The sequence below is a fragment of the Folsomia candida genome, unplaced genomic scaffold (genome assembly GCF_002217175.1).
Source record: "Folsomia candida strain VU population unplaced genomic scaffold, ASM221717v1 Fcan01_Sc007, whole genome shotgun sequence".
NCBI lineage: Eukaryota > Metazoa > Arthropoda > Collembola > Entomobryomorpha > Isotomidae > Folsomia > Folsomia candida.
Window position 1 is genome coordinate 6,269,464 of NW_019091199.1, and position 15,469 is coordinate 6,284,932.

General features: G+C 39.9%; 3 protein-coding genes across 7 annotated transcripts in view; 1 reads left to right on the top strand and 2 right to left on the bottom strand.

Moving 5' to 3' along the window:
• The window catches only part of LOC110852704 (cyclic nucleotide-gated cation channel alpha-3), a 57,891-nt gene that overhangs the window by 8,619 nt on the left and 33,803 nt on the right, over window positions 1-15,469 (bottom strand). For all 5 annotated transcript variants that reach the window (XM_035853605.1, XM_035853604.1, XM_035853601.1 and 2 more), the window contains exons 10-13: window positions 13,482-13,584; window positions 4,480-4,620; window positions 364-454; window positions 207-268 (exon numbers count right to left, since the gene is read on the bottom strand). In XM_035853605.1, coding sequence (XP_035709498.1) covers window positions 207-268; window positions 364-454; window positions 4,480-4,620; window positions 13,482-13,584 — 397 coding nt within the window. The remainder of the gene's footprint in view (window positions 1-206; window positions 269-363; window positions 455-4,479; window positions 4,621-13,481; window positions 13,585-15,469) is intronic.
• LOC110852319 (integumentary mucin C.1) lies at window positions 10,299-11,214 on the bottom strand. Its single transcript, XM_022100356.2, has 3 exons — window positions 11,025-11,214; window positions 10,814-10,948; window positions 10,299-10,738 (listed from the first exon to the last, which is right to left on the bottom strand). Exons 1-3 carry the CDS (start codon window positions 11,134-11,136, stop codon window positions 10,404-10,406), a joined length of 582 nt encoding a protein of 193 aa, XP_021956048.1. The 5' UTR covers window positions 11,137-11,214; the 3' UTR covers window positions 10,299-10,403.
• On the top strand, window positions 13,661-15,456 carry LOC110852318. Its single transcript, XM_022100355.2, has 4 exons — window positions 13,661-14,012; window positions 14,079-14,250; window positions 14,324-14,628; window positions 14,706-15,456. The coding sequence occupies exons 1-4, from the start codon at window positions 13,910-13,912 to the stop codon at window positions 15,149-15,151; spliced, it is 1,026 nt and encodes a 341-aa protein (XP_021956047.1). The 5' UTR covers window positions 13,661-13,909; the 3' UTR covers window positions 15,152-15,456.

Genomic DNA, 15,469 nt, shown 5'->3' on the forward strand with positions numbered 1-15,469 from the left:
TTTTTTAAGTCGGCTCACTTAATTTAAGTGTAACTGTATAGAAAATCTTAAAGTAATCATGTAGCCGAATAAAGGTTAAAATTTTATAACGGCGTATACCTTATTCTAAACTGAGGTAAATAATTTAGTAGAGAATTTTTTAAACGATATGAACTTATACGTTTTCAATAATAATGTAAAAAGTGAACATTTATAAAAAAACTTACCCTTTCTGCAAATGTAATCTCCCGGAGAGAATAGAACAGGCCGAAGTCGTAGGACGAGTTCACTGAAAAGTATGTAAAGTAATATACAATATTTGCAAAAATATGCCAAAAATACCTGTCATCTGCAAAGTTCCTTATTTAGCCTTGAATAACATACCATAGAAAACCAGCTTCCGTGTTTTGGAATATTTCCACTCGTCGCAATGTGTCCAGATGCACGTTGATCGCAATCTCTGCCTTGAGTTTGTCTGAAATTTGAGAAAAAAATCGTTCAAAAATCAAACACAATTGAAACCCTCGCCTGTTTCTGAAGCGTCAATAAAGAGTCAAATAAATAATGAAACTTTATACCTCATAAATTCTCAACTTTCAGGAAATATTTTCCACACAAAATACGTAATAAACAAATACCAGAATAAAATCTACACTTTCCACGTGGGGAACAAGCCAAGCTAATAAAAAAACGGGTAAAATAGTTTAGTCGATGGTGTTCAGCATGCTCTCCGAAAAGGTATCGGATATCGGCCAACTAAGAAAACCAGGCTGTCTGGCTGTCTCGATAGGAGAGGAGAGAGAAAGGCCTGCTTTCTCTTTTCCCTCTATTCATCCATCATCATCACCACGACCGCAAACTTCTTCTTCCTTCACTTCGCAGCCTGACATGTTCACTTATAAAAAATAATGAACACAAGTCGCCCACACTTATCGGCACAAACACCCGATTAAATAAGGAAAGGTTGGTGGTTTTGCAGATGGAAAAAATTTCACAATTTTCTCTCCAGTAAATTAAGATCTTCTTCCTCTCTTGCTCAACCATTTCTGGAATGATTGGATTGGAATTTAGTGGTCACGGAAGCCGTGGGGACATTAACATTGTAGGATAGGAGAGGGCGGGGTTTGTATAACATGGGGAGATGATGCAGACATCGAATAACCGTGGGGACATTGTTCCTCTGTCCACACGCTTCAATGGAAACTGGATTGGATCCTGGTGAAAGTGAGGAAAGGGAGAAAAATTGGACAATTTTTAGCCTTGATGAGATGATGCTACTACATACACAATACATTTCCTCCTGTCTCGTGTGCACCTTTTCTGGCTGGTTGGTTGGTTGGCTGGCCTTGTTTTGTGATTGAGAGGAAAAGGTTTCGAAACTTTTCAAGTGTCAAACGTTCACTTCATCAATCATTACGAGAGGTGGAGGAGGAGACGTTTGTGTGGCGAACGAACAGCAACTTTGTCTTGATTGTTGGCTACTTTTTGGTGTTGTTGACTCGCACTTTCCTTTCAGGGCCAAAAGTGCTCGTTGTATGTATTTTATATATTTTAGAGAAAGGGCAGGCAGGAAATGATGGTGGAGGGTTTGGTGGGGATGATGTGTAAGGTTTGTTTGGGGTAGAAATAAACAAATAAAATAAAATAAAATCAAGTGCCAGTGCCCCACAGATCAAGGTATCTATCTTGTTATATGGAAAATCCCCCACCAATCTTTTGATACTATAATTATATTGAAAATTAATTTTTTCACTTTTAGGCGACAAAATCACGCAAAATATATAATTTTTACTTTCACCAATATTATGTTTCATACGAATTAACGAATTTATATTATTTGATTCTCAAAATTTTCAAATAATTCAAAAAAATCTGAAAATTCTTCAATTTCGCCAAACACTATTTACTCCTCAATTTAATGAATAAAATAATATACAACTTTGGACACGTAACTTGCGTAGCCAACAATAATCTTTTAATACTACAGCTATATTGGTAACTAATATGTCTCTTTTTGGCGACTAAATCACACAAAAATATATAATTCCTACTTTCATCAATATTTACGTTTGATTCGAATTCATATTATTTTATTCTCATAATTTCCAACTAATTCAAAAAATCGACAAATTCATCAATTTTCCAAGCACAATATATCCTCCTCAATTTAAACCCGTAATAAAACACTGGTCTAAATAAAAAGGAAAGATTGGAATTTATTACTTCTCCCCATCCCAGAAAATTCGACGACTTGCAAATCCATTCATAAAAAAAATATAAAATATGAACGTAATTTATAACCCATCATCGTCCCCTTTTGTTACCCATATTTGACATTTCTTCATTTTGCAGCCTTCGTGAAGGGGGGAGCAACAGATAAAATAAGAATATCCCAGGCAAGCCTTTGCTTTCTCTCAAACTGGGGTAATTTCCAGCAAAAGTCATAACAATTTAATGGCCCCATCCCATCCGCGATTGAGTGGGGGCATCACGTGAATAAATGAAAGATCACCCACTATCACATGCTTGCCTCCAGACTTTACTGCCTCGCCATGAAATGAACATTACATTCCAATCCAGGAGAAGAGCAGGCTGAAAACTGACAGGTTGGGCACATCGCCCACGAGAAGAAGCAACTTTTATTTGCTTTCTTCCTTAAAAACAAAACCATTTCATCATCCTATTCATATAACTGGACATGTTTATTACACTGTAAAATGGGATACTTGCATAGAAATTATTATGACAGAGTCTGGTGACACTTACTTCTCGAACGAAGGGAGAAGGGAAAATATCTTTTTGTTAAAAGAAAAATCGATCAGGTTAATACTAAATTTTGTGCGCATTTTCAACACAAATTTATGTACAGGGTGGTTTAAATGTCTCGTTACAATGGGAAAAATTCGTAAATTTCCATTAGTTAGAGAAATTTTGCCCTTGAAATTCAAAATTTTAAGAATTTTGTCAGGAGTGTTATATCAATTTTGATAATAATTTGTAAAAATCTCACTCCTAAATTCTAATAATTAATGACGATTTAGGGACTTTCCCCTTATGCAAAATTTCCCATTGTAGCGAGACATTTAAACCACACTGTACATCTATCCGGTTCCCTATGTCTGAATATTTAGATAAAAAAACAACAACATAAGAAATCAACAGGGTGTTAGTCTCAACAAATAAAGAAGCTCTTGAGAACAATGAATTTACGTATGTATGCGTCTCCCTCGTTCAACAAAGAAATGATCCCTGTACTCCCCAAATTCGGATAGGTTTAGGAGACGACGACTAAGCTACTAACTCCATAAATAAGAAGTCTAGTGAAACTTAAATGAGCACTTCTTCACCTTTCCACTTCTCTTTGAAGATAACAGGAAATTATTTTATTTTCCCCTATTCAAAACAACCCCGACCCATCCAATTCATCTCCCCGGATGGAGATGGATGGATGGCTGGCTGCACTTTGAGTGAAAGTTGAAGTTGAACAAGTCAAAACCTTGGCTGCATATGAAAACAAAATTAGGTACATAACTTTCTCCCCACTGAAACTGACTTGGATATATACGCTTCTCTGTAGGATTTGTGCAAGCGTAAATAAATATTACAGGAGACGTAATTACAAGGAACAGCACGACCACGGCCACCCTTTAGTGGAAAAATATTTGATTCTTCTCCCTCCACATTCACATCGGGTGTTTGTGGCGAGGGACAAATTAAATTAATTATACACATTCGCCCCACTTTTCTACTACCAGAGAAAATGCATGTTTGCACAAGTCAGCAGAATTTTAAACGGTGTGTCCCACATAGTTGGGCTTCTCGAAAAATTTGAAGCCAGGTTGGAATTAATCCCGGCTTAATTGCACGGTTAAAGGGTTTAATTACTACTGGAATTCGTGAATGTCAGCTATTCCGCTGAACATTATGGGGTGCGAGAGGCAAGGCAATAAATCAACGAGAGGAAGAAGCCCGTCATGTCGTCGTCGAGGAATTTATTTTACTAGAGAAATGAATCTAAATCTATACGTACGTGAGCACAGGTGAACATTATCGTTCAGCAGAAATTCACTACTACACTTGGTGGTAAAAGTTATCACTTCCTCTCCAATAATTTTCTAATTTACAAGCCTCCCTTGCCTGCAGCGATGCGATGAACTGTTGACTTTTTAACTTGACGGGAATGTTGCATGTTGCACGCGAGAAATCTATAATTTTATTCGCTGTGTTTGTATTTCTTGTAGAAAAAACATGTCCTTTTTTAACCAGGTGGTACATACTTTTGGCAGTGTTACGTGTGTACAATCAGGAATAGATAGAAAAAAAGTTTGTTTGTTATTTCATTTCAGCTCGTTTTTTTCTAATGGGGAAAGGAAACTTTGGGGAGAAAAGACAAACAAGTAAAGTTTTTTTGTCAAAGAAAAAGCGTGAATCTCTGCGATTGCGACATGGATGGACAACAAGTTATAAATTGGGCGGGATACAAAGTTTTTGGAACATTACCTGGAAGACAGCCGACCGTTTTATCCTCATCCGAACACTTTTGAGTCAACCACAAATAATCGAACCATTTGATCACTTTGACTTGTAAGTAGCTAGGGACACGTCGCATCCGCATGTAAGTCTTCACACCGTCCAATCGCCCTGAAAAGAGAGATAAAATTGTTTAAAGCTTTCATAAAGTGTCATAAATGTTGGCGTAATAATATTTATTTATGAGGATATTCGGTTCTTTTATGGGGGATCGAGTTTAATTGCAAAGTTGATGAGTTTTTTGGTGATCGAGAGGTGTGTGGGAGGAGGTGGAGGCATGAAAATGGCGACATTTTTGTAATTTAGGGCTTCATTTTTTTGTATCAAATAAAATGATTTAGATTGACTATGTATTTTCGCCATATTGATCCATCTGAATCGACCAGATTGAAGGGAAGAAGAGCGGGGAGGAAATAATAATACATGACAATTTCCACTCACTCAATGATGATTGCTCTGTTACACCCTCCCACCGTCGGCACCAGTGGCCGCGGAAGCTGTGGGGACATGTGGGGACGTTAACATTGTGGGATGGGGGAGGGAGGGGTTTATATAAGATGGGCAGATGATGGGGACATCGAATAACCGTGGGGACACTGTCCCACCCTTCCGCGGCCACTGTAAATCCCTCCTAGTGAACCCAACCTCACGGCTGCCTGCCCATTCTTTGAAAAGGAAGCTCTACTTTGGTCAACTATTTTGTTTTCCTAGAACTGCGAGTACACAGAAGAAGGGGATCAAAAACTACAAGTTATCCGACTGGACTGGACGAAAGAGGATGGATGGAAATTGGACCAAGTCAACCACATAACAGGGAGAGCAAATACAAATCTGCTCTTGTGGGACCTTCTTTCTTCCCTCGCGATACACAATAGGGCCAAATCAAAATCGCCTCTTTTTCGATTTCTTATACTTATTCGGTGAAAGATTTCCTAGATTGATACAATCCGCTCTTGCTCCTCACAATAAAAAAGTAAAGAAGTCACACAATCAAACGATGCTGGAGTCGAGATAATAGAGCAGATTGAGCATTGGGGGAGAAAGTGGGCACACAATGGGCCCCGAAATTCGGTGAAATTCGTCTTTTCTCTCACATTTAATTTTCTCCCTTTTTCCACTTTGCTACTCGGAATCGAAATCAATCTCTTTTCTCCCTGAATCATATTTTTATCTCTTTTTATCTTGCAAATTGTAAGTTTTCTCGTCAAATTAAAAGTTTATTTCGTGGTTAAACCTTTCGGGGAAGTTTTGATAAAGAAAGTTAAACTGGTTGGTGAGGTGCTCGGGCTAAAAATATGTCCCACGAGAGAGGAGAAAAGTGTGGTTTGGCACTCCTACTTGTGGACGACGAATTCAATTTAAAAAATGAAAAAAATGGTATAAATCACTCCTCCTGATGTCCCTTATTCCCATCATGTCCCACCTGAAAAGGAACAAGAAGTGGAGGCACGAACACGTCCGTGATTGGTGTATCTTACACGTTTTCATATGGTTCTGAAGATCATTTCATATTTTTCTTTTGGGTGAAAGTGGTTACGTAACTGGACAATTTTTTGAGCCGCCCACATAACCGTCTGAAATAAAGGGTCATTGTTTCCTAAGTGTGTAACAATCGTTATAATTGTCATTACAGGGATGGGGGATTGACCAAATATTACAGCCTGACTGACTGGCTGTCTGGCCAGCAAAAGTTGAGCTGAATGGTCGATTACCTTTCATTTAATCCAATCACTCCCTTTCTTTTGCTTTCTCCACAAAAACGGAGGGAAAAATCCCTACCGGATTCATTTAAATTCAGCGTGTGTGCCCCCGTCCCACCTACGACGAGATGATTCAACCCACACTATTACTGCCAATTCGAGTACTACTACTTTCTCTTTTATGTTGTGTCGGGCTGACTTGTACTGACTGAGGATGGAAATGGAGGTCTCCCAGCGTATGTTCGCAGGTTCTGAGCAAACTAGTGTCAATCGATCACAAATTTAAGTAATATGAAATTTGCAAATGACACAATCTTAAAATGCTTATTATTGGCAGAGATATTTGCATCTGAAGAGGAGAAAGCGCGCAGTAAATTTAGAAAGTGCAAAATTTGTCAACTTTAAGGCCCGTTTTCTCCTCTTCGGACGCAAATATCACTGCCAAACCTTCCCATTTGAAGATCGAGTCTTCTGCAAATTGCATACTAATTAAATTTGCCATCGATTGACACTAGTTTACTCAAAATCCGAGAGCATACACTGGTCGACTTCCATTCTTTGTTCGCCAGTCTAGTCACTAGTGCTTCATAATAGGCGCACGTTTGAATAGGAACCAGCAGGAATCGTTAGATCGTCATGTCACATCGTATCGTCGTCATTCGAAACGACGATTCAAACATACAGGTCCTAACTTTCACTTTTCGTGATTCCCTTTCAACGCCCTGTGTGTTCCTCGTGGTCTTAATTAATTTGAGGTCTATACATAGAATATTGCTTATTGCATTGTATACAAGGTAGATGTCGAATCATGGTTCAATTACTGGATGGGTGTGGCTGACAGAGCGTTTCGTTGAGAATAATCCGTCCGTTACAATATCGACATTATTGGACTTCTCCAAACAATAAAGTCGCACTGGTCCGTTATGAATTTATACAGCAATTAATTTCTCATGGTCCACTAACCACCCACCCAGTCCACCAGCCAACCTTGTCGTTAACCACACCACATGCACCAAGCAGGAGGGATGAATATTGTAAAGTCAAATGAATTGATGATGCCCTGGAATTTGCGTATGCACAATGCAGCCATACACAACTTTCCTATTCAATTCCTCATTCCGCACGGATGAAACAACTCCTCTTCTCCTGCTATAAAACCAACAAGGTGGAAATTGAACTAATAAATAGCTCCAGAAACAGTGGCCGCGGGACATGTCCCCACGGTTGTTCGATGTCCCCATCATCTCCCCATGTTATATAAACCCCGCCCTATCCCACAATGTTAATGTCCCCACGGCTTCCGCGGCCACTGTGCCGAAGATATTAAACGCAGTATAAAGGTATGAAATGAAGGTTGGTTGGTTTCATGGTGGGGCGATGGTTTATTATTATGGATGATGCGACATGGTGCCAAAATACACCAGAATCGATCCATCTCGCTCTACCTTAGGATGGAATTATGAAACACGTTTTTGAAAAATGGTTTCAATAATGGCCTCTTTAAAGTCATTATTATTATGAATAAAATAATCGTAAATATTTTCCACTTTTTGTGAGTGGGTAGCACAACAATGGGAAAGTTTTGCCAGGGCCCACTTCTCTCACACCGTTTAACTCATCAATATATCATAAAAATTGCTATTCTCCTCATAATAAATGTGACAAGGGTGACACAAGTTGGGGGAAAGTTGGTAGGATTTTGTTAGGCTAAAAAAGTGATAAATTTCAATCTCAGTGACAGCAGAACTGCATAAGTCTCCAACTTATCGAATGTAATCCCATACAAAAAATGGTGCCTGCATAATAAATAAAATGCGAAAACGATACATATTTACAGAATGCATTAATTACCAGGCAGAATATTGCATTAAGCAGGGAGTTATAATGTAATTACGATCATAACACCAGGCCTAACTCTAATCCAACCAAATCCAATCCACACGCCAAGTTTCAAGTAAAACTCATTTGCTTGATTACAATCTAGATAAGGCTAAATTTAGCCTTGTGTAAAATTCCATATAGGCTAAATTTCCTCCGAAAATAGAACTACTCAATTCTCGAGGAGAAAGAAAAGAGGAGAGATTTCGAACCGAGGTCTATATTTCTACTTTTAGTTACGTACTTAGGTACATTCAAGTTGGGGTGGAATTATTGCGAATTATTGCGTGTACGGAATCCTATTAAAGTTACGACATCACTGTAGCTAGCATGACCTATATTATTATTCTTCTTCCCGTAGGAAGTTAGGCTGGCTGGCTGGCTGGTGAGGGAGTAAGTAAGTGAGTCGAGAGATTATTATTGCAATGATGCCGATACTACTCCCACATTCCGTCCCTTTAAACTTTCTCCAAATGGACGAGCAGGAAATCTATGGACTTCCGCGTCTTCTTCTTCCAAAAATAGAAACCAACCACTCTTTCCACTCCACCTTGGTGCTATATCGCCGAGCTAAAAATACACGCAGTCGTCATCAGCTTGTTTATTCAACTAATTTTGAAAGGAATTTCGTAACTATATGCATAGGTCTGGCTTGGTCTGGGGAATAAGAGTCGAGGAGAATATATAAATATAATGACGAGAATTTGAGAGGGATAATAATAATACATGACTTTTGTATGTATGTATGTGCGTCTTCTCTTTTATGTGGAAAAAGTCTGTATGTAAGCTTCGAAGATCTTGTGAATTTTGTCTTTTGGGATGTCAAAGATTTTTCTGGGAATGATGTCATGTCGCTGCTTCTTCTTCCTTTTTACGAAATATTATCCTCATTTCAACAAATAACGCAATATGACACTTCCCCTTCCTCTGAGAACAAGTGTGTGTCGTCCAGTGGCCGCGGAAGCGGTGGGGACATTAACATTGTAGGATAGGGGAGGGAGGGGTTTACATAACATGGGGAGGTGATGGCGACATCGAACAACCGTGGGGACATTGTCCCTCTGTCCGCTGTGTCTGTCCTATAAGTTGGATGAGACACACTTTGATTCAGATGGATTGAGGACATGCCCACTTAAAATGAGAATGGGGAAGATTGTTCATTCCGTATTTGGTCCGTTCCTCGAATCCATTGTATGCAAGTAAGGAATCAAGTAGAGAGAAAGTAAGAGAGGGGACGAAATGGGGTAGAAAGTGGGATGAAATAACGTTTACTAACAACAACAGTACAGCCTTTCTTTCTTCCTCTCTGGGAGAATACTTATGAATAGGAAGCTGCCTCCTCATCTCGGTAAAAGTGAAATCGTCGTAATGGATGCAATTCCCTTTATTTTCCCAGGACCAATTCTTTCTTTCCTCTTTTTTTGTGTCCCTCAAGTGACACACTTTGCCCTGCTGGCAGACCAGACCGACTTTCTTGCTTTCTCCTCCTCCTCCTTTCTTTCGAGGGGGCTTACACGCAGACGAGTCCTATGATTAAATTGTGGTGGTGGAGAAATGGGTGTAGAGCACGGCCCGAAAATGGTGGGTGATCTCGTGGGTGAATGAATGATCTAAAAATTTGCAACATTTCATCTGATTCCCAAGCATGTATTTAGCAGTGGTTCGCGTACATGTAGCCGGGTTCAAAGAAAGAGGAAGGAGAAAAGTAAAGAAAGGGGGAGAGGAACAACAAAGAAGTAAGTGTAAGTCAACCAGGCAAAGTTTTCTATTTGTGTACACTGTCCATGTGTAATGTGGATAAATGTGCTCTATTTTTAGGATTTTATGACTTATACGCTACGCTATAAAGAGCGTGGAGACCAAGGGAATCGATTTCTTCTTTTTGCAAGGCCTTCTTCTGGCTGGTTATTCGGGTCTGTGTTACTTATTTTGTCGAAGAGATAGAAAGAGAAAGATGTGAATTTTTAAAGTTTGGCACATGATTTTTGCAAATTGCAATATTAACATTTTACATATTGCAATTTTCCATACTGCGAAATTGAGTAGGTCAGAAGGGGTATGCAAATATTTCCATTTCTATTTCAGTTCAGCATTATTTAATCCAGTAGAGCAAAAAGATTGTGAGAGAGAGAGAGAGACCGAGAGATGCGAATTTTTGCACACGATTTCAGCATACTGTGAAATTGAGTAGGTCAGAAGACTATGCAAATATCTGCATTTCCATTTCTTTCAATTCAGCATTATTTAATCCGGTAGAGTAAAAAGATTATTTAAATTTTGACGAGACAGAAGGAGACAGAGGATCACATGAATAATTTAGATTTCAGTTGGAACTTCGGTGACCACGGTGCTTGTAGGACCGTCAGTTTCAGTAACAGCCGAGGTTGTCTCGGTAATCTGGATGGTCGTGGTTTCAAGAGTGGTGGGTTCGGCAGTCGATGTTTCGGCGGTGGTGGTGTCAACTGTTGTAGTTTCGGCGGTGGTGGTGTCGACCGTTGTAGTTTCGGCGGTCGTGGTGTCGGATGTAGTTGGTTCGGCGGTAGTTGTAGTTGGTTCGGCGGTAGTTGTAGTTGGTTCTGCCGTGGTGGTGTCGGAGGTCGTTGGTTCAGCCGTGGTAGTTGAAGTCGTCGTGGTCGTGGTGGAGGTGGTACCTTGATTCGAAAATGGTCACGTGAATAATGCATGTTCTACATAAATCTAGGACCTCGTGACCATTAATTAAGTACCCTGAGTCGTGGTGGTGGTAGCGTCATTGGTACATTTCCACCTTGTGCTCAAAAATCCTGCATGCTCACACTTGCAAGTTTTCTTCTCGTTTGGGAACTTTCGTGGTTGACGGTCAAAAATTCGGCTACAACGGCCTACATTTTTACACGATTTTTACTTTTTAGCCTCCTCACTCTTAATAATAAAAAAACGATAAGATTTTGAACCTACGCCCTTCGAGATCCTTGCTCGTCCTGGGTTCCCTGGCCAGCCCATCGATCTGTGGGTGCGCCTGGATGGCGACGATGCTGGCGAGAAGCACAACTGCGATAAGACCCTTCATCTTTCTTATGTTTTTACCAAAATGCAGCTTCAACTAACTTGTTGAATTCTACTTTGTAGTTTAAATGATGACTTTGACTGGGAAAGGGGGGCTTGTTTTATACCCCGAGAGAACATTGTACTTTACTCTGGGAGACCATTTATCACCCCGAAACAATAGGATTTCGACAAGAATACGGATATTAAACTTTTGGCATTGTCCGACAACGCGACTCAGGGTTTAAACGACGCAAAATATTCGCTCGCATCCTGCCCATCAATCAATAAAAGTGTCGTAAAAATACATATCCTTCATCATTTACGCAACAATAAAAATAAGGTGACCGCACATTTATTTTTCACATTAATAAAGTCGGGCTGGCTGGAGGAGGGATCAGTGCCAATAATGGGGTGCAGCAATTTATTGTTAATAAATTTCCAATGGGTGACGTTTTTACGAGCGAATTAATCATATCGGTGGGAGCACATTGTCACGTCATGATCATGCTTCGTGTCTGGTCCGCGTCTGTTCATGGCACAATTTTCAGGTAATTCTGGATCAAAATTTACAACATCGGTGATATTCTGGTACGTATTAATTAGCATAATTCCGACTTTCCGTAATACTCAGGTCACAATATTCTCCTCATAATTCTGTTCTGCAACGATTGATTCGGATTGAATTTCTGGGGAGAAAATGTCACTTAGTTGTTCTCCTCTCGTCCTCCTTCTTGAGGCATTTTCATCCATGCTCATCCATCCATTGGCAACTGTGACGCTTCCTTGAATACTAATGTCGTCATGTCTTTTGTCCATGATTCGTGTTCCTGTGTACCAACCACTACTTTTCACCTTTTACTTTCTCTCTCTCTCTCTCTTTCTAGCAAACCCAGCGACTTGTTGTTATTCAAATGAAGTCAAGTGAGTGAGTAGTCACATCCGGAATGCGGTTAATTGGCTCCTGATTAATAATGGCGGTTCGTCTTCGAGTGGGACATGCAGCTTTAATTAAAATGAGAGCACATTCAAGCATTTGTCCTGATCCATCCGTGGAACGCTCTCTACACCGAAATTAAATTGAGTTATGCAACTCTGGTCCTTATTTACTTAACAATCGAGCAGAGGAGATACCGACCGCAATGTGGAGGGTGACCTTAAGTGGATGCATGCATGTAAGTAATGAGGAGGGGCTGCTGCTGCTGAATATTTTAGCAGGGCAACGCTTTCTCCCCGAGAAAAAAGGCAGAGATCAGGAGATCCTTTAAGTATTAAGCAATCTGTAAGTGGGCGCGTGTAAGATGATGAGTTTGCGGTGGTGGTGGTGATAGGCATTTTTTTGGCGTCCTACCGTCGTCACCACGGGTTTTGAAGGAAAGTTGTTGACTTGTTATTTGTTCGTCGTCGTCCTCTGAGTTGGTTGTACTTTCACCTTTCTTTCTCTTCCACATGAGTGGAATGATTCATTGAAAAATGTCGGCTGTCTTGGAATCTAAGTATCCACTTAAACAGCCTCGTCGCAGCATAGGAGCTACCCCGGTGAGATGCTCACTCACAAACACTCAGCGCACGACATCAAACAAATGGCGGGACTAGATTACTTACTGAGCCACACACCGCCACGGCACGGTACTCTCGGCTCCTGATTTATCGAGGGTTTAATGAATATCTCTCTTTCCCTCGACTCTCGTGAAACCTGTCCCCCCTTCCCTGCTTGGTGACAAATCCGTGAACATTACCGTCTTATTAATCAAAATTGTTAATGTGCAGTGGCAGCAGAGTGTCATCGCGTACAGGGAGAAGGAGATCGTGTGTCATGCATGGGGGAATTTAGGGTTTCGTTTGTGGTTTGGGTACATTTTTTGCACGGGGAAAGGGAGAAATGCGAGGTGCAAGAAACTGGGAGAAAGTGTAAGAAATATCTAGCCACGTGTCATCTAGCCATCTAGCCACGTGCCGTATGAAGTATAGCGGCAGGGCGTAGTTGCTTGCGCTTTGTATTTCTAGCAGGTCAAAATACCTGCAAGAAACCACTTTCTTATGGTTATTTCTTGTATTTAATGTTTCGTTTTGTGCAGATTTACACACATTTCTTGAACTGCACAGATAGAATGCGAGGTGCAACAAACTGGGAGAAAGTGCAAGAAACTGGGAGAAAGTGCAATAAATATGCGCCAGCTAGCCACGCGCCGTAATGTATGAAGTATAGCGGCGGGACGTAGTTTCTTGCGCCTTGCATTTCTCCCAGGTCAAAATATTTACCTGCAAGAAACCACTTTCTCCCCGTTATTTCTTGCACGTGGTTACTTTCACCGGAAACACTGGGGAAATTGTGTCTGAATTTTTTGTCACTTTTATTTAATTTCTTACCTTGGAACTCTTTCCGTGCCGCGGACACGTTCGTGACGATGTTGGCGACATGGCCCAAGACGGTGGCGAAGAGGAAAAGGCCGAGGAGGAGTTGATAAATCACCTGTTAATTCAAAGTAAAATTAAGCTCTGCAAAATGTCATAAAGAGACACACCACGATTACTTGACTTTATCCTAGTAACGCTCTCTATAACGGTTGCGCAGAATGGCCGAGTTATTTTTAAAATATTTATTTTTGAAATCATTGGTCAAAAAATGGCCACTTTTTGGACCAACTCAAAAAAAATCGAGAAAATCGCTGTTGTAGCCTTTCTGAATTTGTAGACATGGAATGAGAACATGAGAAAATGTACACCCGCGCACACTAAAATAATAATCATTCCTCTTGCCATACGTTGAATACCAAAAAATAATCAATCATTAAAAAATGAATTTTGAAAGGACCCCACCCCCTGCAGGCAGTGCTTTCCGGTTCGAAAAAATAGAAGGAGGAATATGGTTTGGACTTGAGGATTCAGTAGTTTCAAAAGGTCAGTTCGAAATTTCAAAATTTGTGCATGTTAGACAATATGTAAAATTATGATTATTTACTGCAGATTATTGTCAATATGGCATGGAGTGGACCGACAACAATAAAATCCTCACTGATGATAGGTCAATTGCATTCACAACAGGAGATATGCACAAAGCAGCCTCAGCTGTTCAATCGAATTCGACAAAAGAATCGTCCCCCGAGTCGAGGGAATTATGCAATGGGTGCAGTCTTCGGTGAATATTTTTTTAATATATATTAAATAATTAGATTTATATAATAAATTTCAATCTCGTTTGTTTGTTTGAGTGACTTGTTTTTACTACTCTGGACAATGAGACCCTTTCATCTCTATATTTATACGTCGTCCTTCCAGGAAGCTTGTTGGGTGAAGTTTGCCCTAAAGGACTTGTTTGACGCATTTGGGGTCATCATGCCTAGTGAATGTTTGAAGCTCATTCTCCCTCATGCCGATCAATTGTTGGAACATTTATCAAATGTACCGGAACTGGCTAATTTAATGCCTGAAGCAACTCGCCGTCTGAAGGGGAAACCAATGTCCCAATTACTGAGGCGAAAATTCTTTCGTGAATTAGTCACCAAATACTCAATGTGTAAAGCCGTACTATAATTATTATCCTGATTTATATTTTCATTATAGCACCAATTAATTTAAATAATTCCATTCCAGTGGCGGAAGAAGAGAATATTTCTGAACCAGTGAATGAACGGTCGGTCATGATGGAAATCAGTGAACAGAAAGTTTACACCAGAGTCGGAAAAGGACATTTGGCCCCCACAACAGTAAATAATGAAATATCAGACTGGCTCATTCAGAAATACGAGCACGTTGACGACGAAGAGAAATGGATTGGAAAATCAGTTGTCCATCAAGAATATGTGAATCATTTTCCACATCCGGATCCAGATAAAATATTGGTTTATAATCGTTTCGGCGCCCTTTTCATGTCCAATTTTCCTCTCACAAAAACCAGATACATTGGCACCTCTCCAAACTGTTTCAACGTATATGCCAACATTCAACGCAAGATTCCCGACGCCACATCTCAAGAGAACATGACAATGGGTACTATAGTTAAAAAGAAAGACAAAATTGAAAAAAAAGTGAACCCGTAGAAATTCATGTCATGGTCTCATTTGAAATACTTAATTCTATTGTTGAAGTAGGAAAGAATGTGATACAAAAAATCTCAGATAATTGCGACGTCAAGATTACGATCCCGAAATCCAAACAGAAATGTAACCGTGTTCAGATTGAAGGAGATAAGGTCTTGGTTGAAAAGGCAAAAAAATTGTTCTTAGATTTAGTCAAGATTGTTGAGTAACTTAATATGTAGTGACAATCTATAAAGTTCTTGTGAATTATAATTTTACGCTTCTTCCAAAGGATTCAATAAATCTTTTGTTTTGTATTGATAAAATTTTGTAAGTAGG